This window comes from Dendronephthya gigantea, unplaced genomic scaffold (assembly GCF_004324835.1).
Source record: "Dendronephthya gigantea isolate DGI-Jeju-01 unplaced genomic scaffold, DenGig_1.0 000089F, whole genome shotgun sequence".
NCBI lineage: Eukaryota > Metazoa > Cnidaria > Anthozoa > Malacalcyonacea > Nephtheidae > Dendronephthya > Dendronephthya gigantea.
In genome coordinates this window covers 581,980-606,911 of record NW_021163099.1, presented here as the reverse complement: position 1 = coordinate 606,911, position 24,932 = coordinate 581,980, and the positions used below count along the sequence as shown (strand labels likewise).

The window sequence follows — 24,932 nt, the reverse complement described above, 5'->3', positions numbered from 1 at the left end:
TGGAACAAATTATCTAAAGGCACATTTTCTGTTTCCTTAGCAGCGAGAAACCTACTAAACACAGTCAAATTATAGATAATTAAAGCCGCAATTTTAACTAGGAATAATTTCGCAGTTTTCATTTGTGGTATCTTTTAACACCTTTTTATTAATTTTACTCCGTGGTTGACTCCTTTTCTTTGTCCGGAATCGTTGCCGTTCGATCTATACATATAAACTTGAATTGATTTACGCAGTATTTTTCCACGATTAAATTCCGGCTATTTATTCAAAGTTTAGTTGCGAAAATTTGTAAAAGAAGAAAAATATAGGCTATATAGCCATGCGAAGCTTAAGTTGGCAAATTTTGTATACTTTTGTACTATGTGGGCGTAACTAGACTAGCAGCAATCAAATTTTAGGCAAGTGCGTTCTGTTTTTTAATACCAAATGATTTTTGTACTGTAAATTTTCTATGGACATTTTCTTGCTAATATACGGCGAAATATGCACACTCTAGTCTAGTGCATAATTATGGCAATTAGCAGTGACAATGAATTTAAAGTGCCTATATCACTTTTGGGATCTTTACGGATTTGAATAGAGCTTGAAAAATTAGTTTATAAGCTCTACAACCCTTTTCGATATAGTTAAATAGTTTCGGAAATATTTACATCTAAACATGACGATTTGCTTAAATTTCCGTCGTGCTCGAGGGCCTGGGACTCAGGAACCGAGTTCTTGTCAAACATAATCTGATCAATTGTAATTTTACTTCGATCTTCTAATAACGTAAAATATTTTGAGAAAAACTCGCCCAGATGCTACAACTATACACAACGCACCGTTCCTGCATTTTTTTCTTGAAAAAAGCAAACTATATCGCCATTGAAACCCTTCATGTTTACATTATAAAAGACGGCGTGTTTGCAAATCATTCCTGAGTCCCAGTCCCCCTAACCGACGTATTTTCGAAACTATTTAATTTTATCAAAAAAGGTTGTAGAACTTATAAACAAATTTTTCAAGCCCTATTCAAATCCGTTAAGATCCCACAAGTGATATAGGCACTTTAAGAATAAACGAGACAAATTGACATACGATTGCAGAAAGACAGTAGAACAAAATTTGAACAACTTGTGCTAGAGTTAAAGTTCATAAATAGCAAAACTCGAGTGGTCGCATCCATAAGAATTTGACATTGTACAGTAATACGATTCCAAAATCGAGTACGTCACACACGAGATCGAGGCGTGAGACATAGTCCATCCAAGATGGCGTCAAAGTTTAAAATCGAATGGTATGCAAAACCACGCGGGACACCACGCCAGTCAGAATTACAATGCCTTCTTCTTCGTGGAAATTAAGCAACTGACCATAAAGAAAAAGATAGCGGATGTACATTAAACTAGAATGCATTGCGGTGGAAAATCCTTAAAAAAGCGAGTTGAACACGAGGAATTATTTTCCTCATTGTGATAAATTTCTATGTCTTTAAGTGCTTTTCTTACCATCTTTTTTGTGTTATTTATTCTTGATGCCTGCAATGCATTCGGGTCAAATGTACATGCGGCCATCTTTTTCGCTCTGGTCATGAGCAGCTATGAGCAGATATAAGCGGATTGAAGTTTTTATTATAATTATAAGTTATATTAATGTTATTATTGATAGAGTCCCTCCTTTTTGTCTTAAGTTGCAGACAGACTGTTGCAGATAGTTGCAGGAATGTCGATATGTCTGTTAATAGTATTATCATCTGTACTAAAGCAATCTTCTTTGAATTCACGCGAGTGTTTGTTTGTGCTCGTCCCAATATTTCAGTTTTTGTCCAGGCGAAGGTGTGAAAGTCGTCGTATTTGTGTAGCGCGGGTAGGGATTCATGGTCGTGTCGTTTTGTAGCGTTCTTGTGTTCAGTTATTCGGATTTTCTTTATGGCACGCGGTCTTGTGACTAAAATGGCGTGCGCTGATTGATTCTTTGCCAGCCTGGAATCCCCCAGTATTAGACCGTTGCTGTAGTAACGGTCCAACTCTCATTTTTGTGAACAAAAACAAGCTTGCACTTTTACTTTTTGACACGAAAAATATCGCCAGATAATGGACGAATAAGAGCATTATTTGGTACATGGGAATATTATATTCATTCATCTTTGATTTTTGTTTATATTACTGTAACATTCTTATTTAACGAGTAAAAAACAAAGTTTTGAAAGCCACTTCAGTGCACGTGTATGCTTGGCGACTGGCTGGTGAAAGAGTCAGCAAGAATGCTGCAGCGCATTGTATAAATAAATAAACTAAATACTGTATGCCATATAATAAATCCCTTATTAACCGAATACGTTCTGTCCATGCTGAAAAAATATCAGACCTCGGTCTTTTATGTACGGACCTTGACATCGCTCGGTCCGTACTGTCAAGACCTCGGGCTGATATTTTTCTATGGTATGGACCTCAAATTCGGTTAATAATTGGTATATATATATAATTAATATATATATTTATCACATACTTGTGCCTTTATCAGGGCGATAACAGGGTGACATAAAAACGATATCGTTACTGATATCGCTTTTTGTCACTGATATCGCTTTTTGTCCCGCTGCATTTGCCGCTGTCAAAACAAAGATGGCTGACTCGAGCAGTTCGAGGTTTGTTTCAGTCAATGTCGATTGCTTTATAGATCAAAAAGAAGTATGTGATAAACAGGTTATCACAATCGAGACGAGGTGATATCAGTTTTATCGCTTTCAGGACGATATCATAAATGTCCCTCGTTCGCTGCGCTCACTCGTGACATTTATGATATCGTCCCTCAAGCGATAAAACTGATATCACCTCCCCCCTCACGTGATAACCTATACATATATATATATATATATATATATATATATATATATATATATATATATATATATATATATGTTATTTACCGGCTGCGAGGTCTCGAAATTTTTTTAATTTTTAACCTTGACTTTTTTGACTTTATTAAACACAAAAAATACAACAAATTTAATGAATAAACTATAAAAATTTTAAATTCTGCAAGCAATTTTAGAATTTTAATACGTCAACAACTCCTTATAAGGATATCCTAGTCGGGAAACAGCCAATGAAATGGCAAATATTGTTACCATTACAACTAAATCACGGCGAATCGATTAAAAAAACAACGTATTGACAAGCGAAAAAAGGCGTAAAAAATCCAAAAAAAGAGGTTTTTCGGGTATGTTTTTTATTTTTAACACTCATTTAGCCTTTTCCAGAAAGGTTTTCACACATTTTAGCCGTACGTTGCTTTGGTTTTGTCGTTTTGCTTGCATTTTTCACAGCGGGCCGGATGCAAAATTCCGGCCCGCTGTGAAACGCTTCTCAGCCAATCAGATTGCTTTATTTACAGAGTTAAAAAATAAATAAATATATATATATATATATATATATATATATATATATGTATATATACATATATATATTTATATATATATATATATATATATATATATATATATATATATATATATATATATATATATAGTCTTTTGCAAACACTCTATTAAATTTATTGTTACACCTTTTGGAAACACTTTTATTAAATATTATGTTAATACGCTTTGCATTTTGGATTACAGTTCTCTTTAGTAAAATAATATAAATGATAAAAATATTAAATTGACATTACTATAATTGTGTATGCTCTTCATTTTAACCAGTGGCGGATCTAGGGTTAGGCAGAATAAATTACAAGGCTTAATTCTAAATTCAAAATACCTTAAAAACAACGCAATTGGTCATGGATTTCTAAAGAATATTTTTAAATAAAAATCTACCAATGCGATACCGATTTTGAGCTGCAGTAATTTATTCTACCTAACCCTGAATCCGCCACTGATTTTAACACTGTATGCGTGTACCAGTGAACTCTATATATTATATGGAAGGCTCGCTCTAGTACATTGCGTAATCTAAAAGTGAAGCCGAACATGGCGGATCATCAAGGCTGCTTGGGTACCGAACCAGACCTCCGCGCACGAAAGGTTAAAATTCAATATGGCAGCAACGTGTAGGAGTTGAACTCGGTTAGTTTTATAAACACAACACAATTATATGGCATAAGTTACCTCTCTAGAAAGAATAACATTGCTATAGGTAAGGTTGTAAAAATTGTATGTATTCATTTTTAAAAACGTCGTTTTAAAAACTTTGTAACGTCCGAAATGTGAGTTTTTTTATTTTTCGTCAAGTTTTATAATTCGTGTTTTGAATTTCCACGCGCGGTTTGCGCATTTTACGCTTCGTGGAGGCCTGGTTCGGTACCCAAGCAGCCTTCATGATCCGCCATGCTTGGCTTCACACTTTGAACTGGAGCGAGCTTTCCGTGTTTAAACTAAATCACTTTTTCAGCAACATTTTTTAAGAGTTGCACACATTGAATTTAAAGTTCACATTAATTTTTGTGTAGCACAGCGTATTAAGAAAACCCCAACGAGTATAGCATTATAGTATAAGAAATACTATTATCATTCCTTCTGGCCTGGTATAGGATAATGAAAATGTAAGATGTTCATTTAAAGGTGGGAACAGATCTACAAAATTTGAAGTTGCACCAATATAAATATTACGATTTTACCTCGTCACCTTTGTATGTCTCACTCCTCTCTTTTAGAAGAAGCGCGATTGATTCCATATCCCTTTTTAATTCTGACAAATCATTTTTTATTATCTTCAATTCTGACTTCATCTCGTCATTGTCTGTTTCCTCTTCTATTTGAGGAACCCACTCTATATTTGTGACGCTTTTGATCTGTTCAGGTCTGAAAAACTTTGGAAGTTTTAATAGCGATTCTTCAAACTCAATGTACAATCGTGCCTGAAACGTAAAATTAGAATTTAGAAACTCAACAAAAATAACAAACTCTACTTGCAAAAAAGGAACGCAAATGGTATTCGTAGCTTATAGTAGTTGCAGAAATTGAATCCCACCAAATCCCAGGACATGGAAGTAGGAAGGAATAAAAATTAATAAATGACCGAAAAAGGAAACCCCAAAACGCAGGAAATAGCAAGTACTGTGATGTTCCAAAGTGGTCACATTCTGTCGAGCCATAATGTCTTTTATATAATTTTGTAAAATAATTTTCAACTTAGTTTTCGCTCAAATTGAATATCTGAAATGGGGACGAAGTGGGGACGTTTTTAACACAGATATAACTATAATAACTTTAGGCTGCTTAAAAGAAGAGTGAGTGACTTTAATGCTTTCCGTTCCGAGACTTTTAAACCTACTCGATGAAGACGTTTCTCTTCTTCACTTCTTCTCATCATTTCTCCGATGTCCCCAACTGCTAATCCAACAAACACATTCATGACGACAATGCTCATAACAAGAAAGAACAACACCAGGAACATGCATTGAATTACATAAACGGGCGATTGGTCATCCACAAAAACGTCACGGTAATCAATCTCTCCGCCCATCATGATCAAGGTTGTTAGAGCAGACCAAGGTATAGTACTAAATGCATGATCCTTGCTTCTTAGCAACAAGAACGTCATCGCAAAAGCAACAATAAATAGAATTACAACTGGCAAAACCTAAAAAAGAAGCAGAGTAGAATAATAATGGCATGAAATTAGTTAATAACATATTTCTAATGACCCAGCAAGTACAATTAACTACAGGGTAAACAAAAACTGAACTAATCAATTTAGCAATCGCGTTTGTCATCAACCACTAGATTTACTCCTTATAGACTTGTTATTTATGGTTGATGGTTGATGTTTCAAAATGGCCCATACATTACACGCAGTACAGCTCGGCCAATTGGAGGATCTCAAAAATACTAAAATTAGGAAGCTTGTTCTACGAATCGTAGAATGAGAAATCCTCACCGTGCGAAGTCGATAATTTTGTACAATTGTGACATTGGTATGAGGTCCAAAAAACGTTAGGACATTTATATACAAATTTGAACGAAAATTTGAACGACTTTCTTTTCTTCTGTTTTCCAAATTTAAAAACCAAACTCTCCAACTTTAACTAACACAGGTAACCGATACCAGGCGCTCACGCCATAGTATATGAATCATCATAAGGTTGGCAACTCTCGCCCAATTTTTTACATTATTTTACGAACTAAACTTTTACTGTACACACAAACTAACACATGAAAATTCTCACTTCATTGCAAAAATATAAAGAAAAAACTAAATTTACGTGAGGGGTGACTTCACTTAGGCATTTGATAAACAATTTTTGTTTTAAAAGCCATTGCAAATATGATAAATTTGCGAAAGTAGAGCCGTCAGGATACCATCCGCTATACCATGTCACAGCTAGCAAATACGCGATATGATCAGTTGCAGTCAGTTATTTTGAAATTTACGTTAATCAGCTAGCTAATTAGTCAGGTAGCAAACCTCGTTGAATTCAAAGCTCCTGAGTAACAATTCTATTGGTAATGGAACCTATCAACCATATTATATTAAAAAATTTAAAAATTGTAATATACCTAATGCAAGTAATTCTGAGCTAACAGATGCTAAATGTGATAATGAATAAAATCCGCTGTCTGCCATACCTTTATCAAAGATAAGAAAACTTTCTTTGTTAAAACGACGTATATACCAAAAATTGGTAGCCGTTTTAAAAACCAAATAAAATTAATCCAGGCAAGGAAAATAGAAATTGCGCCAGCCTCGATTTGTGATTTGGTTTTGATCTCATTAATTGGCAAGAGAAACACGAAAGTGCAAATATACAATATCCATTCCAGCATGTTGTTGAGACCATATTCTTTTATGTAAGTTGGCAGGTTAGTTAACAGCTAAAACATATATGGCAATATAATTATATTATTAAGAGCTCGTGCAATATTGTAAGATATATTTCAATAATACGCGATATAATGATTAAACTAAAGCAAAAAACTCGTGATTTTACGAAAAAAATGAATGTGACTACTTGACGCATAGGGTCATGTCGCAGTCCTCGGAAGCTTTTGTCCAATTGAATAATGCTTTTCTATGCATTGCTATTGGTTGAAACATAAATGTATTGTAATAAATGTATTGGCAATAAAAATCATTCTTGCGAGAAGCTAGGACACTACCCGTCGCATAATTCCTAATGAGAAAGAATGTGATAAACATGGAACCGCCTAAAAATAATCCTATATAAACAAAACCCTTACACATATTCCATCAACCCAAGTTAACAGTAGCATAGAAGTGGGTGTTGGCAACTAGGGGAGGAAGGTAGGTGGTGCTATGACCTATATCTCTTTCGAACGAGCGGTTAACAACTATAGGTATATAATTATATGTAGAAAGCAAGCCATAGTCACACTGAACCATGCAGTAATCAAATACCAGCATTTAATCGACTTTAACATCCTTCCTTATAAATAATAATTTGACTACATTTATTTTAGCTTTCCATGCATGGCCAGTGACCAAATTCATTAACCAGTCAAATAAACGAACATAACTTTAAATGTGGAAAGGGTGTAGATTTTAACTGTGGAAAGGCTGTAGCATGTAAACAATTGTAACTTGGTCACACCTGAAATGATTCCTTAATTAGATTTGCCGAACACAACAGCAAAATCACCACAGTAAGAAAGATCATTCCCGGTGAGTGCATACTAAAGGTATCTGAAATTTTGAAAGCATTGGGTTGTTTAAGACGCGTCAGTATCTGCAATAAGGCGTGCCATCAGTGGGAAATAATGTCGACGTATTTAGGAAAACACGCTCATTTTAATAATTTTTAAAATTATACCTTGTGCGTACAATCCCACGTGTGTTGTAAGAAGTACCAGGAAGACAAAATAAAGAAAAGCATTCAGAAAATACGTTCCTCGCCCCACTGAAAAATTCAGCTTTTGACGCAAAAATTCGCGAACAAGTGGATGTTGTAGGCATTTATGGCGTTTTTGACGAACGAACGAGTGTATGACAGCAATATAACTCCCTGTAGACCCTGTTGGTTTAATATAAAAGAATCAGTAATAAGCTAATCTACCTTAACGTAATATACGGATAACTTAAACTACAGTATCTAAGTTTTCATCAAAAGTTCCAAAATGAAAAAATGATCATGGGTGAAACTTTGATTCTATATACTCCCAACATGACGTCGGGGGAAATAACTCGGGGGAAAAAAGCCTGACAAAAGCTTGGCATATTGATGCGAGGCTTGATGCCCTAAATATGAAGAGAAAATGGAGATGACGGAAACTATTGACGAAAGTTAGAGCTGCTGTAATTTATTCTTGCTCACCCTACATCTGCCACTAACTTACTTGTTGACCCCTTGCATGGGCACCACTGACTGATCTGAGATGGGCACCCCTTTCATTTTGATAAAGTATAGCTGCATTGTAGCTTTATCTTGCACCAAATGACTTTTTGTATGCTTGATCATGTATCGGGAGACGTAAATTAACAATTGTAAATTGTAGTTAAATAATAAAAAGAATGAAGCGTACCTTCTAAAGGAGTAAAATCGTATGTGTAGCCAAATGATTTACTATCGTATATATACGCATTGAAAACATGTGTAACTCAGTGCCACAGTCGATTCTCGCCAGCTATTCATACCAAAATTTTCGTCCGAGCGAATAGCCTGAAGAGAATTAAAACAGCGTTATGTTCATTAATAACTGAAATTTCCCCTGTTAGTTGCTAAATAAAGAACACTACTAATCAAACATATTGAATCTGATTAAAAAATTATGACACCAGGAATAATGATATTGGGTAATGTAACATTAATATAACAATAAAACATTATATTGTTATAACAATATAAGATTAATTTTATTGTTATAATTGTGGAAATCCTCCGCATCACTAAATTTAATTACTTGATTAACGATATTACACTATGCGTAAGGTTTTTGTCCTTAATTTCGTCGTGGATAAATAAAAAATTGTTCTTAACAACCAGCAAATTTGAGACCATGATGCCTGAACCGCCTCGACAAAGGCTTTATCATGATTTATCATCTTAAAAATATCTAGTCAACGATTTTATCCTCAATATTTTAGAAAGTTCGATTAATAATAATAAATCTTCCTAACCTTTGTGAGTCCATCCCTGCCACAAGTTTTCAAGATCCCATCCACGATAATTTTGTACACATCATCACTGCAATTTGTGTTCCTTAGCAAGTTTACCCCATTGTACTCATCGAATGGTTTTACTCCAACTTCAAATAGGTAGTTCAACAATTGTTTATGACCATGAATTGCTGCTATTTCTGCAGGAGTACTATCATCTCTATTTTTCACATTCAAAAGACACGGAAGACGCTGAAAGACAAGCTTAACCGAAGACAATGAACCAGAAGCCACTGCTGAATGAAGAGCAGTCCAACCTCTGCTGTCACTGGAAAAGCATGCAAAATAAATCAACGTTAACAAACGTAAACGTGAATTTGGGAGCAATTGTTAACATTGATTTATTAAGAAAATAAAATTTGATTAATTTGGCAAATAGAATAAGTAAGTAAAATAATTCGACCTTAATTAAACAAAATAATTCGACTGAATGAAAGTGGTTGGAATGCTTTGCAATAATAAGTTCACTGCGTTTAAACTTGTGTTACGTCTGCTTGTTTTCTAGCTCTTTTTAATAGGAGCTAAAGCTACAACTTTCTCAATATAAATCTATACCACACCCTTTTTTACACAAACCATCATTACCAACTTTTTATATGCGTGGTAAGATACATATTTACATATACATATATTAATTTACATTAGCCTGGAATGTCTACAGGTCGTATTGTCTGCGTTTACTCAACTAGGACAGTTAATTTTCTTTTCCTAGCGCTTTTTTGCAGCAATTTAATCATGAAAGCAAACCTATCATTTAAAGTACGTACCACATTTTGCTCCCTGGTACTTTCTTTTCAAACAAATATTCCAGTATATCATTTCTTCCCTTTGCAGCTGCTGCATGGAATGATACCATCTTCGTAGGTTTTTCTGGAAGTTTTTCATCAAAATTCGAGCGTACTTCTCTCGTGGCGAATTCAATAGCTTCGAGGGAGATTTTTTCGATGCATCTTTCACACGACACGCATGACAGTATATAGTCGCATTCTGATTTTTTCTCATGGTAATTATAACGAGCACTCCATTTGGCCAAAAGAGCTAAAGACTGAAATGGCAGATATAATATTACATGATTAATTTTAAGGAAACTTTAAAAAGATACATGCAAGGTAATACGACAGGGAAGGAAGTTAGAGTTAACAAGCACATCTTTTTCGGTATTATTTTTTTTTGCTTATGTCCATATAATCCGTTGTTCGAAATAGATGTTGTTCAATGCAAACCCAGTAGATAATAATTGATTATAAGCCTTCTTATTAACTTAACGGTTAATTAAAGATTGTTTGATGATAACACAATTTATCCGCGTTTTCTACCATTATCCGCATGCAGGGATTCTCCCATGTTTTCTATCTTTATATCAGCAAGAATCTATCTGCATCCGCCTATCCGCACCCGTGTTTTCTACTAAACCATTATATCATAAAAAGCCCATCATTCGCAATATCATAACATATAATAATTATAAGGTGAGTAGCTCGACCAATCACATTGCAGAATATCTCATGCATGCATATAGAGTGAGCAGCTATATTATAATCTTATAAATATACATATTACATACTGTCAAAATCAATACTGAACTGAAATTCCATACCTCGCCTTCATTTGAAATAGCAGCATAGTGTAATGCAGTACAGTTATTTTGGTCAACTTTATTCAAAACGTCACAAAATTGGTTTTTCTACACGGATAATGGAAATGGAAAAATCTATAGCAAATTTTCAGAAGTTTGTATAAACATCCGAATGAATGCATGATGAAACCTTAATTTACCTTGTCAAGTAAATTTTCAGCTGCATTTAACACGTATTTCAAAAGTTTAGGATGTTTCGCTGCATAATGGAGAACACCTCGGTCCAAACTGTCAACAGACTTTAATGACGTGCATCCGAATTTCGTTTTCAAAATCATTGAAGTTAGATCGAGATTGTTTTCTTCCACAGCGCTATAATATTTAAAAAATAAACTAAATTAAAGTAACATAAAACGATTGTACCTAGTACAATAAATTAATAAATACTTCTGTGAAAAAGCAGGTAAATTTTAGGAATGTAAGAGTCATGCAGTATTTCAGTCGTATTTTTGAGAATTATGCCTTTATGTTGACGGCATACAGAACGGACTACAAGCCAAAAGCATTGGGTTCCCACATGTTGCGAGTGATCTGACAGTTCTGGTAAAACATATTTATTATTAAATTATTCCTGAATAGACTTTTTAATTTCAAATTTCAAAATGGCGACTGGCCATTTCTCACAAAGCGATAAGAGAACAAATGCCGTCCTTGTGTCAATTCACTTGTGCAAAAATACTAAAACTTGATTCTCCGATAATCTCCTCGCTTTCGGCTAATAATCGCTAAATATTAATACTAGCTTTTTAACCTGATAAATATCCCTGAAATAATGGATTCATCACTCGTGTTTTCCATTGTACTATCTTTCAGATTCAGGAGGAAATTCAGCAGGTTTGCCATGTTATTTCTTACGATGTGACTTTTTAAAATATGGCTGTCGTCTTTCTCCAGCTCGATTGATAAATGCTCTGTTGAATTTTGAATGTATCCGTGAATATATCTTATCATTTCCGTATTGCTGCTCAAGATTGCTGGATAGAATATTGAATGACCTTTACTACGGTATAAATGATCCTTCGTATCGAATAATTCCGTCTTACCTAAAATGCATTTCCGTGATTAGAATACTTCTACATAACAATGAAAATTGAAAGTTATGACTAGTTGAAGACGAAGAAATCCATATGTTCATATTGCAAATAGGGTGAAAATCATTTTTACTGATAAAGAACCATAATAATTATAGCTAGCTAGTCTATTTTTGTACACCCGTGGCCCTATATGACATTAGACAAAGTGGTACAGTTTCGTTTTTTCATACTATTTTTCACTCTGACGCCAATTTTGTAAACGATACCAGTGATTTTGATACTCTATTCTTATACGATTAATTACATAGAGAGTAATTTCATAATAATATATGCATGTAAACTAAGGCCAAGCTCAAGTCTTTTTCAATGTTTTCTTAGCTTAAAATGGCGAGGGGTTACTTTATGCATGTATTATAGTGTACGAGTAATAGTTCCAGAAAATGTTGGTTCATGCATGCAACATACCAATCGTCAGCATTTTCTTAACCAGATCAAGATGGCCACGACTAACGGCTTGACTGAATGGCGTTTCTTTATCATTACTCTCACTGTCGATATATGCGCCCAGTTCTACCATTCTCTCTGCCAGATCCACTTCATCAAACATTATTGCCATAAGCAGTGGTGTAACACCGTGAAGATTTTTGTGGTTAATTAGCAGGTTAAACGTGGAAGACTTGCTTAGAATTTCTAACTTAATAATGGCATCTTCCCCCTCCAGGTAGTGAAGTAGATTTCCATTAACGCCACTTATGCGAAATGGTAGTAAGGTTAAAGAATCGATGCGGTATTTTTCCCAGTTTTCCTTTGGCTGCATTTCTTCCAACGTTGATTTTAAGCTTTCGTAAAGTTCAAGCAAGTACCGGAAACAATCAAGATCGTAGAACATCGCCTGAGCAATAAGGCATTCCTCTCTGAATGTTGAGAAATAAAACCCAGGACAATGTAAAAGCATTTTCGCTTTTCTGCGTTTGCCTATACCTGCAAAGAAATACGTAGCTATATTTAGCATAAGTGTATAAAATTTAAAAAAGTTTCATTGACAACCAATTATACTACAACCGGGATCTTCTAATTAAAAAGCTTGAGGTGATTGACAAAAATCAAGACCGATATCTATAATAAACATATAAGTTTTAAATACCTACGTGGTGTCCTGCAAGCTAAAAAACTGATAATCCACAGTGTTAGTAGTATAGCTTCTCACAGACAGCAAGTTTTCTATTGCAAATTATTATATGACAAGTTTTAATTGCCAATTGCACGTGTGTATGTAAAACAAAATCTCTGTGACATGCTTTCCTTTGAAAACTTTTATTTGCTTGTGTGAACCTGCCGACAAGTTTACTTTGACAATTTAGTTTGCAGCCAGCGATGTAATCGTATAGCGGACAACGTGAGCGCGCCATTGCAAAATAGTATACAGTCCGCTGATCAGTGCTCACATTATGTGACAAGTTTTCTTTGTTGACGCATACAGAAATTTGAACTTGAACAATTTTTTCTATAAAAGCTTGTCATAGAAAACTGGCTCATCAGTAAGAGGCTTCGCTACCTTTTTGTTAGCTCATACCAAGGTATAATAATATAATCATGTAGTTTTAAACTTACAAAATTCATCGAAGTAGTTTTGAAGGCTTTTCAAATCCTGGTCTTGAATAGCCTTACTCAGCTTATTAAACACTGGGTTGCTGCTGTTGACGTATCCAATGCATGTGTAATTGAATTTTACAATTTGAGGACCTCCGATTTTTTCCTTGTTATCTGCTTCAAGTTGATTAGCGTTTTTCTCAGCGTTTTGTGTAAGCAAAAGCAAGGAAGGGTCCTCAATTTCCTGGCTTGAATTTTTTTCCAACGCCATTTTCTTTTCAGTTTCAAAATGCTAATGTACAGGAAGGGAATAGAGAAAGTCAAAAAAGCTCACTGTTAATTTAACTGGGAGAAGCAGTTAAAAAAACCAAGCTTGGTAGCAAAATAAAAAACAAATTCCGAATAAACCGGACATCTGTAGTCGAAAGTCAAAATATGAATCAAGCAAGAAACATTTTTCGACAGTAAATTTTCGATTTTATTTAAAAATCATCTTTAGGACTCTTAAGATCTCCTGTTTATTCGGAATTTGTTTTTACTTTACCTTTGTAAATTGTCGGCTGGTCTAGTAGATTAGCTACATGAACAATTAAACAAAATACCGTCGCACACACTTTCTGTTTTCAATTTTCGGTTAGACCTTGTTTTCTCGTGGTACAATAATAACGATTTGGCCTTACAATACTAGGAGGACATTGGCAGACTCAAATATGACCATGCAACCACGCGTTTGGAGACTAAGATCGAGAGGTAGCTACATACATAAAGCATGCCATATTATATAAAGTCTGTTTATTGACCGGTAAAAATTGTCTGTGGAAATTATAGTTGGTGAAAAATAGTGACTGTGCATAAAAGCTATAGTAAATGTGAAAAGGCAGGCTAGGCAACACCTGAAACATATTCATTAAAGCCTTCAACGAAATCTTGAGCAATTTTTATACTCTTATAACAGTACACTGTAAACCAAAGGTTATATATTATTATATATTAACATATATATAACATATATATATATATAGCTAGTATACATACATATATAATACATATTTATTATAGTACATATAGTTACTTAATTACCTTTGTTGAAATGCATGCTTGAACCATTGTGTGATTCATATACATACATGCATTTATATCATTCATTTTTATATAATTATCATATATACACCTCTAACATTTATTTCAACACGATATAGAGTTACAGCAAAAGCTGATGTGCAATGGTCGTGTGTTAAAATTACAAATTACTTATAATAATAATTAATTCTAAGTATGTTACCATTATTTAAAGAACTATCAGTTAAAATATCAGCGAATTAATTCTGAGCAGATAGACGTTAATTATTGAAGCCATATTAATATACGATAGCCCAAAATATAAAAGTCTAAATTGAATCCTCTTGAAATATCTTTTGGAGCCCCCCTTTGTTCGATTTAGTCAAGAATTCCAACAAAGGTTTTCATTTTAACGTATTTCATGATCGGAAACAGTGAAAAATGCATCTTAATAATTATCAAGCAAACAATCAATTCATGTTGGCGTTATGCATACATAACACAAAAAGTCTTTGCATATACTAAATGTAATAACAGATGGTTGGCGTTTCTGTGGTCAATTCCTTAGGTCTAAATCGTAAAACTTTACGACTATACATTATAATGATATAGCTAGGATATATTATGAACACAAATGCGACGGCAAATCTAAGACGTAAACCCCACTTCGGGCAAACATTGATCAATGTACGGCCACGACAATTTTCATAAAATTAGACATCATGATGCATTGCATAACTTACCAGAATGTAGATGATGAGATGAAGCTTCCTTACATTGATGTTAAGGTTGTATTTGCCTGGTTTAAACATGAAATAGGAACAAAGTTCTGCTGATAGCAGTTTTTCAGATGAAGAGTCATTATATACATCGTTACACCTTAAACAATAACTTCATTGAATAAGATTATGCAAAACCTTGTAAGTATACATAATAGCTCATCTATATTCCGGTCCAACAAAGATTTTTTAATCAAGAAATGGTTAGTTGACGTAAAATTTTTGTTCGTTGTTTGTTTTTGGGCCTACTCAATACTAAAGAGCTATTTCAACTGTAAGGCCATACTGTATGTGCAGACGGTGACGATCTGCTGTTTTACGATCAGCGAGATGATTTTTACGACTGAGTTTTACGATCGGCGAGACGACTTTGGGATATCAGTCAAAAAAGGTCTTTATCATACCAAAAAAGCGCACCAATGGCAGCATATTCTATGATTATAATCATTTCAATACCTCAAATTTACTTCGTGCTTCGTTTGACGTCGCATGTAGCAGCGATCATGAAAGCAATTGAACTTGAATCACGAGTTGTCTGAATGCTACAGACTTTATTATTGTTATATAAGACGTGTATAATACTTTCTGCAGAATATATTAACTGAAATATTCTGATTGATCATGTTGGAAACTGCCTTCTAGTATAATGTTGGTCACTGCATGCATATATACATCCTGTATTTGTAAATACGGGAATATTGGAGTGCTTATGCGCGTGCGCAGTACCAGTTTGGCTGACAACCGCATGCCAATCTCGTACCCAGAGCCCGCGTTCCTTTTGGAAGGAAGCTCAGGGCTCTGGCATAATCCATTTTATTCTCCACAAATCGTGGGGAAAATAGCAAGTGCGCATGTGCAACGTATTTCAATATGGAGGACATGAGTAAATTTCACAGTTCAATCGACAACGCGTTATTAAAACTTGGTAAAGCCGAAATATCACTAAAAGAAGCACAATACGAAGCTTTAAAAGCCATAGTCATCAACAGAAATGACTCATTAGTAATATTGCCAACTGGTTACGGAAAGTCACTGATTTATCAAACCCTGCCATTCATATTCGACTATTTAGATCCCTCGCCATCATTGCCTGCTATCATTATTGTTGTTTCGCCATTAAATGCACTCATGCAAGAACAAGTGGAAAAGCTAAGTGAGAGAGTGAATACGATTGTTCTGCAGGCGAACGATAATATTAAAGAAATACATGCCAATTGCCAAATAGTGTTCGCTCATCCAGAAGTATTTGTTTGTGGGTACTTTCGTTCGTTTGCTGCTGCCATGAAAAAGAGAGTTAAAGCGATTGTCATTGATGAAGCCCATCTTGTTGTGGAATGGTAAATAATTTTTTTTTTACTCATGCTTTCGTTTTGCAATAATAAAGTAATGTGTGCTATCTTTTCCAAAATACTGAAATGCAATCTTTTTTGTGTCATATAGGAAATCCTTTCGCCCAGCATACACCAAAGTCTCAATACCCTTACAAAAATGTTCTATAGAATATTCCATTAAAATTTTTTACTGAATATCCTATAGAATATTCTAAGGGATTTTGGAACCTATTCTATGGAACGTTCTACAACACGTTCTATAGCACCTTTAATAGAATATTCTATAACATATGCCATGTTTTATAGAATACTCAATAGAATATCCTTCAGAACATTCATTAGAATGTTCTATAGAATACTGGTATTCTATGGAACATTCTAACACATATTCTATGACATCCTATATGAAATGTTCCATAAAATATTTTCAATCTATGGAATATTCCATTAATGATCCTATTGAATATGTGATGAAATGTTCCATAGAATATGTATTCTATAGTATATTTTATAGGATAATCTATTAAATATGCTATTGGATGATAAATGGTATATTCAACATTCGTCCATGTTTCGACTTTGAAATATATCACTTTATAACAACATAATCAAAACTTCTTTCTGCCAAGAGTGAGACATACAAACAAATAAAATATTCCCAATTATATGTAACAAATTTATTTATTTAAAGTTCAATTGATGCAAAGATTTAATGAAAATGCCTTGCTTAAATTACATATAAATAAATCTAGAGATTAAAGAAATTGAAATACATATATACAACAAAGAATAAAAAACAAGTCCTATAAGTGTCCATATAACTTTAATCTGCATGTAGAACTCTAGTTCTGGTAATTAAGTCTGTCAAATAACCATTTTGTTTCGTGGATAAAACAACTGCAGCCGGTTGTTTGAAGGCTGTTTAGCTTAAATTGTAGTTAAGTAAAATTATATACATTTCACACATTTTGAGGAGGATTCAATTGAAATATTATGCACTAAGTAATTGAAAACAATATGGTGTTACTGAAATTGAAATATTTTAGCTTGGTTTTTTTATGAATGTATAAATTTATTCAATATTTTCTAGATAAAATTATTACCATACTGCAGTTTTCCCACCAAATAAAATGACTGTGCAAGAAAATAGCAAAAATATAACTAGGCTATTATACTAAATATATTTACATGTACAGAACATGTAAATAGTAGAAAATGGAATGTCATATAGTTACTGATGTCCAGATGCTTTCAACTTGGTTTTCTCAACTTGCACAATATTATTAATCTTTGGTGCCATAACTTGTCATATGTCTGCCTCTTTTCCCTCAAACCTTTTTGCACTATACTTTAGACACAGCTAGAAAAGGTAAAACTCATCAATAACTGAACCAAGATATGTATATAAGATATATTAACTTAGACCAGACATAATTACTAACAATTATACTGCTTACCATATATACTCTTAACTTTCTCTGGCTTTGGTTTTGCATCCTTTTCTTTGAATTAAGCTAGGCATTTGAAGCCTTTCCAGTGATGGAAAGTTGTTCTTGCATCCACGGCACTGCATAAACAAAACCTTTCACATTTAGTATTGCTTTAATAGAGCTCCATTTTGACCTTTGGTTAGTGTGATGCTTGGACAAAAGGAAATCTGTAAATTTTAACAGTAAACACACAATTAAACACTTGAGACCTAGCTTATATTTAATTCAATTTTAATGATATATAAAATTTATCTAGAGCTAGTGCAAATGTCTTGACAGAAATAATTTTTAGTTGGAATGGCTCTATTTATGGTGGTATAAATAAAAGGTGTAAATAAAATGTTCAAATAAAAAGTTTAATCTAAAGGTGAATAAAAATTTATGAGATTAATTATAATGGTATACAGTACATATGTTGCCTATACAAACATATAGCATTTATAGCATATACAAAGCACACTCACCACTGAATTCCAATACTTTAGATACACATGTTGTTGTAGATGGGTCAATGAACTTTTGATTTTTTTTTAACTTTAGAAATTTCTCATTGCCATAGCCTTTCTTTCTCACGATCCTGGTCACCTTTCACGCATTTACAAAATTATCCATATCTTCTGATTCTCCTCGCATACTAAAGCGCGTTTCACCACCCTCCTATGATTCCTCTTTGACAAATTCAAAGAATGCGTATTTTATGTTAAAATACGAAAGAAAAACGCACTAAATTCTACCAGTATCAGTTATAAAACGTTGAATCAACGGATGAAAAACTACAGACAAATACGCGCTCAAAATTTGAAAATAATGCGTGGCGGTTAAACAAGTCCCACATAACCTTGCAGCCTTGTTTGGGCAAAACGCCCGCCATCTAAGCTGCGAACGGGCATATTATGAAACAGATTTGACTCATATGAGATATGTCATATGTGTGAAATATTCGTGAATTGTCTTTACAAAACGAATGATTTCTGCTGAGAATTTTAACTTTAAGACTTTAAAAGTATGTCGAGAGAACCTTACAAAAAATGCGAATATAATTCTCGACCAATGAATAGTGTAGTAAAAATGTTATATTTTAAATTGCATAAAGGTCTGATTCTGTATAACATATATTCTATAGAATATTGTGTACAGCATATTCTATAGAATATATTATTGGATATTTAATGTGAATGTGCAATAGAATATTCTATAGCATCTCTAAATTCTATAGAATATTGTGTACAGCATGTTCTATAGAATATATTTTACTGTGAATGTGCCATAGAATATTCTATAGCATCTCTAAATTCTATAGAATATGGCAATGGAATATGCTATAGGATAAGAAGTCCTATAGAATATTCTATGGGATTTAGAATATGTTATAGCATATTCTATAGGATTCTATAGAACATTTTCGTAAGGGTATTGTCGAGCTATTTCCCACATGCATCAGTTGTAGCACTGACTGCCACTGCTACTTTAAGCATGCAAAAGGAAATAAAGGAGTGCCTTGGAATGTCTCAGCCAGCTGTTATCACCGTAAATCCAGATCGCCCCAACATTAATTTTGCCTCATTTTCTAGACCAAGCAGAGGCAGTGATAAATTGCTTGAGATCCTTGAACCACTTGCTCAAGAACTTCAAACCAAGAGACATGACTTCCCATTAACTCTTATCTATGGTTCTCTTGACACAATTAGTGAGTGCTATTTGTACTTCAGTCAAACATTGGGTACTAGTCAATATGATCCACCTGGTGCTGCTGCCTTGGCAAAAAACAGATTGTTCACACAGTTTCATGCTCAGTACCCAAAATTTGAGAGAGAAAGAATTGTTTCAGAGCTAGTGAATGGGGAGTCCAGATTAAGATTGTTATTTGTTACCGTGTCATTTGGAATAGGAATCGATATTAATAACATAAGGCGGGTTATACACATTGGTGTACCATATACCATCGAAGAGTACTTTCAAGAGGCTGGACGATGTGGAAGAGATGGCTTACTATCACAAGCATTGATCTATTTCAATAGTTTTGATTTATCAGCTGCAAAAAAGGAGATGTCAGATGTCATGCGGAAATTTGTGCAGGAACCCAAGTGCAAGAGAGAGATGATCTTACATCATTTTGGCCACAAAATGCCCAAACGAGACTTACCAGATCACACCTGTTGTGACTTCCACTGGAGATATTGTGAGTGTGATGACTGTGTGGTTAATAGTGCACAAAATAATGAAGACACCCCTATGAAAAGCAAATATGAAAGGAATGTTAATGACAAACATTTATCTATATGTACATGTAGTAAAACATCATTGACTGACATTGAAAAAGTAGCATTACATGATGCCTTGGTAAATTATCGATTAAGTCTACATGGATCTGGGCCTTCTTGTGTTGGTGGAGTGAGCTTGGCCACTGGTTTCAGTGTTGATCTTATTGACATGATTGTACAAAATGCCAAAGAACTCACATCTATTGAAGAGATAAAAGAAAAATTACCAATATTTGATGATGAACATGCCAAGAACATTTTTGCTATTCTTTCTGAACTTAACAGAGGTAAATTTCCCCCTTTATAAATAACTCTATTCACATTTATATAAGAGCATATTGTTCCTTAATAAGTTACTGTATATATAAACAACGAGTTTGATCCAACACAAGAAAAACAGTATGAAAAACAAGGACAAAGTGCAAGTTTTTTTTATCATTTTGAAGGTTTGGAACACCTAATGAGACACTACAAACGAGTTGTTTACACAACATCTCAAACTAATATGTATTTTGAAAGAAAACTGAGGTGAAAGTTGGCTTAATTTATGTAAGTTCTTCCTAGCTAGGGTATTCAAACAACAATTTTCTTTGTGTTTTTCTCATGAATTACTATAAGTTTTAGATATATAATTATATATATCAAATATTGCACACATGCTGAATAAATGTAATGAATTATTAATAACCTCATTGAAATCTTAATCATCTGTTGCTCTGTTGAATTTTGAATGTATCCGTGAATATATCTTATCATTTCCGTATTGCTGCTCAAGATTGCTGGATAGAATATTGAATGACCTTTACTACGGTATAAATGATCCTTCGTATCGAATAATTCCGTCTTACCTAAAATGCATTTCCGTGATTAGAATACTTCTACATAACAATGAAAATTGAAAGTTATGACTAGTTGAAGACGAAGAAATCCATATGTTCATATTGCAAATAGGGTGAAAATCATTTTTACTGATAAAGAACCATAATAATTATAGCTAGCTAGTCTATTTTTGTACACCCGTGGCCCTATATGACATTAGACAAAGTGGTACAGTTTCGTTTTTTCATACTATTTTTCACTCTGACGCCAATTTTGTAAACGATACCAGTGATTTTGATACTCTATTCTTATACGATTAATTACATAGAGAGTAATTTCATAATAATATATGCATGTAAACTAAGGCCAAGCTCAAGTCTTTTTCAATGTTTTCTTAGCTTAAAATGGCGAGGGGTTACTTTATGCATGTATTATAGTGTACGAGTAATATAGTTCCAGAAAATGTTGGTTCATGCATGCAACATACCAATCGTCAGCATTTTCTTAACCAGATCAAGATGGCCACGACTAACGGCTTGACTGAATGGCGTTTCTTTATCATTACTCTCACTGTCGATATATGCGCCCAGTTCTACCATTCTCTCTGCCAGATCCACTTCATCAAACATTATTGCCATAAGCAGTGGTGTAACACCGTGAAGATTTTTGTGGTTAATTAGCAGGTTAAACGTGGAAGACTTGCTTAGAATTTCTAACTTAATAATGGCATCTTCCCCCTCCAGGTAGTGAAGTAGATTTCCATTAACGCCACTTATGCGAAATGGTAGTAAGGTTAAAGAATCGATGCGGTATTTTTCCCAGTTTTCCTTTGGCTGCATTTCTTCCAACGTTGATTTTAAGCTTTCGTAAAGTTCAAGCAAGTACCGGAAACAATCAAGATCGTAGAACATCGCCTGAGCAATAAGGCATTCCTCTCGAATGTTGTGAGAAATAAAACCCAGGACAATGTAAAAGCATTTTCGCTTTTCTGCGTTTGCCTATACCTGCAAAGAAATACGTAGCTATATTAGCATAAGTGTATAAAATTTAAAAAAGTTTCATTGACAACCAATTATACTACAACCGGGATCTTCTAATTAAAAAGCTTGAGGTGATTGACAAAAATCAAGACCGATATCTATAATAAACATATAAGTTTTAAATACCTACGTGGTGTCCTGCAAGCTAAAAAACTGATAATCCACAGTGTTAGTAGTATAGCTTCTCACAGACAGCAAGTTTTCTATTGCAAATTATTATTATGACAAGTTTTAATTGCCAATTGCACGTGTGTATGTAAAACAAAATCTCTGTGACATGCTTTCCTTTGAAAACTTTTATTTGCTTGTGTGAACCTGCCGACAAGTTTACTTTGACAATTTAGTTTGCAGCCAGCGATGTAATCGTATAGCGGACAACGTGAGCGCGCCATTGCAAAATAGTATACAGTCCGCTGATCAGTGCTCACATTATGTGACAAGTTTTCTTTGTTGACGCATACAGAAATTTGAACTTGAACAATTTTTTCTATAAAAGCTTGTCATAGAAAACTGGCTCATCAGTAAGAGGCTTCGCTACCTTTTTGTTAGCTCATACCAAGGTATAATAATATCATGTAGTTTTAAACTTACAAAATTCATCGAAGTAGTTTTGAAGGCTTTTCAAATCCTGGTCTTGAATAGCCTTACTCAGCTTATTAAAACTGGGTTGCTGCTGTTGACGTATCCAATGCATGTGTAATTGAATTTTACAATTTGAGGACCTCCGATTTTTTCCTTGTTATCTGCTTCAAGTTGATTAGCGTTTTTCTCAGCGTTTTGTGTAAGCAAAAGCAAGGAAGGGTCCTCAATTTCCTGGCTTGAATTTTTTTCCAACGCCATTTTCTTTTCAGTTTCAAAATGCTAATGTACAGGAAGGGAATAGAGAAAGTCAAAAAAGCTCACTGTTAATTTAACTGGGAGAAGCAGTTAAGGAAAAACCAAGCTTGGTAGCAAAATAAAAAACAAATTCCGAATAAACCGGACATCTGTAGTCGAAAGTCAAAATATGAATCAAGCAAGAAACATTTTTCGACAGTAAATTTTCGATTTTATTTAAAAATCATCTTTAGGACTCTTAAGATCTCCTGTTTATTCGGAATTTGTTTTTTACTTTACCTTTGTAAATTGTCGGCTGGTCAAAGCTAGTAGATTAGCTACATGAACAATTAAACAAAATACCGTCGCACACACTTTCTGTTTTCAATTTTCGGTTAGACCTTGTTTTCTCGTGGTACAATAATAACGATTTGGCCTTACAATACTAGGAGGACATTGGCAGACTCAAATATGACCATGCAACCACGCGTTTGGAGACTAAGATCGAGAGGTAGCTACATACATAAAGCATGCCATATTATATAAAGTCTGTTTATTGACCGGTAAAAATTGTCTGTGGAAATTATAGTTGGTGAAAAATAGTGACTGTGCATAAAAGCTATAGTAAATGTGAAAAGGCAGGCTAGGCAACACCTGAAACATATTCATTAAAGCCTTCAACGAAATCTTGAGCAATTTTTATACTCTTATAACAGTACACTGTAAACCAAAGGTTATTTTAATAATATTATTATTATATATTAACATATATATAACATATATATATATATAGCTAGTATACATACATATATAATACATATTTATTATAGTACATATAGTTACTTAATTACCTTTGTTGAAATGCATGCTTGAACCATTGTGTGATTCATATACATACATGCATTTATATCATTCATTTTTATATAATTATCATATATACACCTCTAACATTTATTTCAACACGATATAGAGTTACAGCAAAAGCTGATGTGCAATGGTCGTGTGTTAAAATTACAAATTACTTATAATAATAATTAATTCTAAGTATGTTACCATTATTTAAAGAACTATCAGTTAAAATATCAGCGAATTAATTCTGAGCAGATAGACGTTAATTATTGAAGCCATATTAATATACGATAGCCCAAAATATAAAAGTCTAAATTGAATCCTCTTGAAATATCTTTTGGAGCCCCCTTTGTTCGATTTAGTCAAGAATTCCAACAAAGGTTTTCATTTTAACGTATTTCATGATCGGAAACAGTGAAAAATGCATCTTAATAATTATCAAGCAAACAATCAATTCATGTTGGCGTTATGCATACATAACACAAAAAGTCTTTGCATATACTAAATGTAATAACAGATGGTTGGCGTTTCTGTGGTCAATTCCTTAGGTCTAAATCGTAAAACTTTACGACTATACATTATAATGATATAGCTAGGATATATTATGAACACAAATGCGACGGCAAATCTAAGACGTAAACCCCACTTCGGGCAAACATTGATCAATGTACGGCCACGACAATTTTCATAAAATTAGACATCATGATGCATTGCATAACTTACCAGAATGTAGATGATGAGATGAAGCTTCCTTACATTGATGTTAAGGTTGTATTTGCCTGGTTTAAACATGAAATAGGAACAAAGTTCTGCTGATAGCAGTTTTTCAGATGAAGAGTCATTATATACATCGTTACACCTTAAACAATAACTTCATTGAATAAGATTATGCAAAACCTTGTAAGTATACATAATAGCTCATCTATATTCCGGTCCAACAAAGATTTTTTAATCAAGAAATGGTTAGTTGACGTAAAATTTTTGTTCGTTGTTTGTTTTTGGGCCTACTCAATACTAAAGAGCTATTTCAACTGTAAGGCCATACTGTATGTGCAGACGGTGACGATCTGCTGTTTTACGATCAGCGAGATGATTTTTACGACTGAGTTTTACGATCGGCGAGACGA

At 33.8% G+C, this 24,932-nt stretch overlaps 5 protein-coding genes and 1 long non-coding RNA gene across 6 annotated transcripts; 2 read left to right on the top strand and 4 right to left on the bottom strand.

Annotated features, from left to right (window-relative positions):
• Positions 1-3,691: 3,691 nt before the first annotated feature.
• On the bottom strand, positions 3,692-7,955 carry LOC114533371 (transient receptor potential cation channel subfamily A member 1-like). Its single transcript, XM_028554880.1, has 5 exons — positions 7,759-7,955; positions 7,540-7,631; positions 6,557-6,802; positions 5,262-5,570; positions 3,692-4,845 (listed from the first exon to the last, which is right to left on the bottom strand). The coding sequence occupies exons 2-5, from the start codon at positions 7,618-7,620 to the stop codon at positions 4,594-4,596; spliced, it is 888 nt and encodes a 295-aa protein (XP_028410681.1). The 5' UTR covers positions 7,621-7,631; positions 7,759-7,955; the 3' UTR covers positions 3,692-4,593.
• Positions 7,873-15,417, bottom strand: LOC114533370 (serine/threonine-protein phosphatase 6 regulatory ankyrin repeat subunit A-like). Its single transcript, XM_028554879.1, has 10 exons — positions 15,164-15,417; positions 13,383-13,653; positions 12,237-12,752; positions 11,489-11,780; positions 10,878-11,049; positions 10,699-10,785; positions 9,869-10,146; positions 9,063-9,369; positions 8,468-8,604; positions 7,873-7,959 (listed from the first exon to the last, which is right to left on the bottom strand). The coding sequence occupies exons 1-9, from the start codon at positions 15,230-15,232 to the stop codon at positions 8,509-8,511; spliced, it is 2,088 nt and encodes a 695-aa protein (XP_028410680.1). The 5' UTR covers positions 15,233-15,417; the 3' UTR covers positions 7,873-7,959; positions 8,468-8,508.
• Positions 15,418-15,969: 552 nt separating this feature from the next.
• Positions 15,970-17,049, top strand: LOC114533320 (ATP-dependent DNA helicase RecQ-like). Its single transcript, XM_028554829.1, has 3 exons — positions 15,970-16,536; positions 16,640-16,689; positions 17,033-17,049. The coding sequence occupies exons 1-3, from the start codon at positions 16,070-16,072 to the stop codon at positions 17,047-17,049; spliced, it is 534 nt and encodes a 177-aa protein (XP_028410630.1). The 5' UTR covers positions 15,970-16,069.
• A 513-nt stretch (positions 17,050-17,562) lies between these two features.
• On the bottom strand, positions 17,563-18,539 carry LOC114533354. The gene is made up of 3 exons (XR_003688046.1): positions 18,485-18,539; positions 17,988-18,187; positions 17,563-17,890 (listed from the first exon to the last, which is right to left on the bottom strand). It is a non-coding gene; the product is annotated as an uncharacterized LOC114533354 (long non-coding RNA).
• Positions 18,540-20,018: 1,479 nt separating this feature from the next.
• On the top strand, positions 20,019-20,948 carry LOC114533357. The gene is made up of 2 exons (XM_028554868.1): positions 20,019-20,568; positions 20,728-20,948. Exons 1-2 carry the CDS (start codon positions 20,067-20,069, stop codon positions 20,811-20,813), a joined length of 588 nt encoding a protein of 195 aa, XP_028410669.1. The 5' UTR covers positions 20,019-20,066; the 3' UTR covers positions 20,814-20,948.
• A 181-nt stretch (positions 20,949-21,129) lies between these two features.
• Positions 21,130-22,029, bottom strand: LOC114533374 (ankyrin repeat and SOCS box protein 3-like). The gene is made up of 2 exons (XM_028554884.1): positions 21,588-22,029; positions 21,130-21,159 (listed from the first exon to the last, which is right to left on the bottom strand). The coding sequence occupies exons 1-2, from the start codon at positions 22,009-22,011 to the stop codon at positions 21,149-21,151; spliced, it is 435 nt and encodes a 144-aa protein (XP_028410685.1). The 5' UTR covers positions 22,012-22,029; the 3' UTR covers positions 21,130-21,148.
• Positions 22,030-24,932: the final 2,903 nt, after the last annotated feature.

What these genes read in the sequence shown, in the direction of transcription:
- LOC114533371 (XM_028554880.1), bottom strand. Translation starts at nt 7,620, where the DNA reads ATGCACTCACCGGGAATGATCTTTCTTACTGTGGTGATTTTGCTGTTG. An exon ending in TAATTAAGGAATCATTTCAG is followed by an intron (nt 6,803 to 7,539) that starts GTGTGACCAAGT and finishes TATATGTTTTAG; the next exon opens with CTGTTAACTAACCTGCCAAC. An exon ending in AAGAGAAACGTCTTCATCGA is followed by an intron (nt 4,846 to 5,261) that starts GTAGGTTTAAAA and finishes TTTACGTTTCAG; the next exon opens with GCACGATTGTACATTGAGTT.
- LOC114533370 (XM_028554879.1), bottom strand. Translation starts at nt 15,232, where the DNA reads ATGTTTAAACCAGGCAAATACAACCTTAACATCAATGTAAGGAAGCTT. An exon ending in AAACTACTTCGATGAATTTT is followed by an intron (nt 12,753 to 13,382) that starts GTAAGTTTAAAA and finishes ATTTCTTTGCAG; the next exon opens with GTATAGGCAAACGCAGAAAA. An exon ending in GCAGGGATGGACTCACAAAG is followed by an intron (nt 8,605 to 9,062) that starts GTTAGGAAGATT and finishes AATTCTCTTCAG; the next exon opens with GCTATTCGCTCGGACGAAAA.
- LOC114533320 (XM_028554829.1), top strand. Translation starts at nt 16,070, where the DNA reads ATGGAGGACATGAGTAAATTTCACAGTTCAATCGACAACGCGTTATTA. An exon ending in GCCCATCTTGTTGTGGAATG is followed by an intron (nt 16,537 to 16,639) that starts GTAAATAATTTT and finishes TGTGTCATATAG; the next exon opens with GAAATCCTTTCGCCCAGCAT.
- LOC114533357 (XM_028554868.1), top strand. Translation starts at nt 20,067, where the DNA reads ATGTCAGATGTCATGCGGAAATTTGTGCAGGAACCCAAGTGCAAGAGA. An exon ending in TCTTTCTGAACTTAACAGAG is followed by an intron (nt 20,569 to 20,727) that starts GTAAATTTCCCC and finishes ATCATTTTGAAG; the next exon opens with GTTTGGAACACCTAATGAGA.
- LOC114533374 (XM_028554884.1), bottom strand. Translation starts at nt 22,011, where the DNA reads ATGTTCTACGATCTTGATTGTTTCCGGTACTTGCTTGAACTTTACGAA.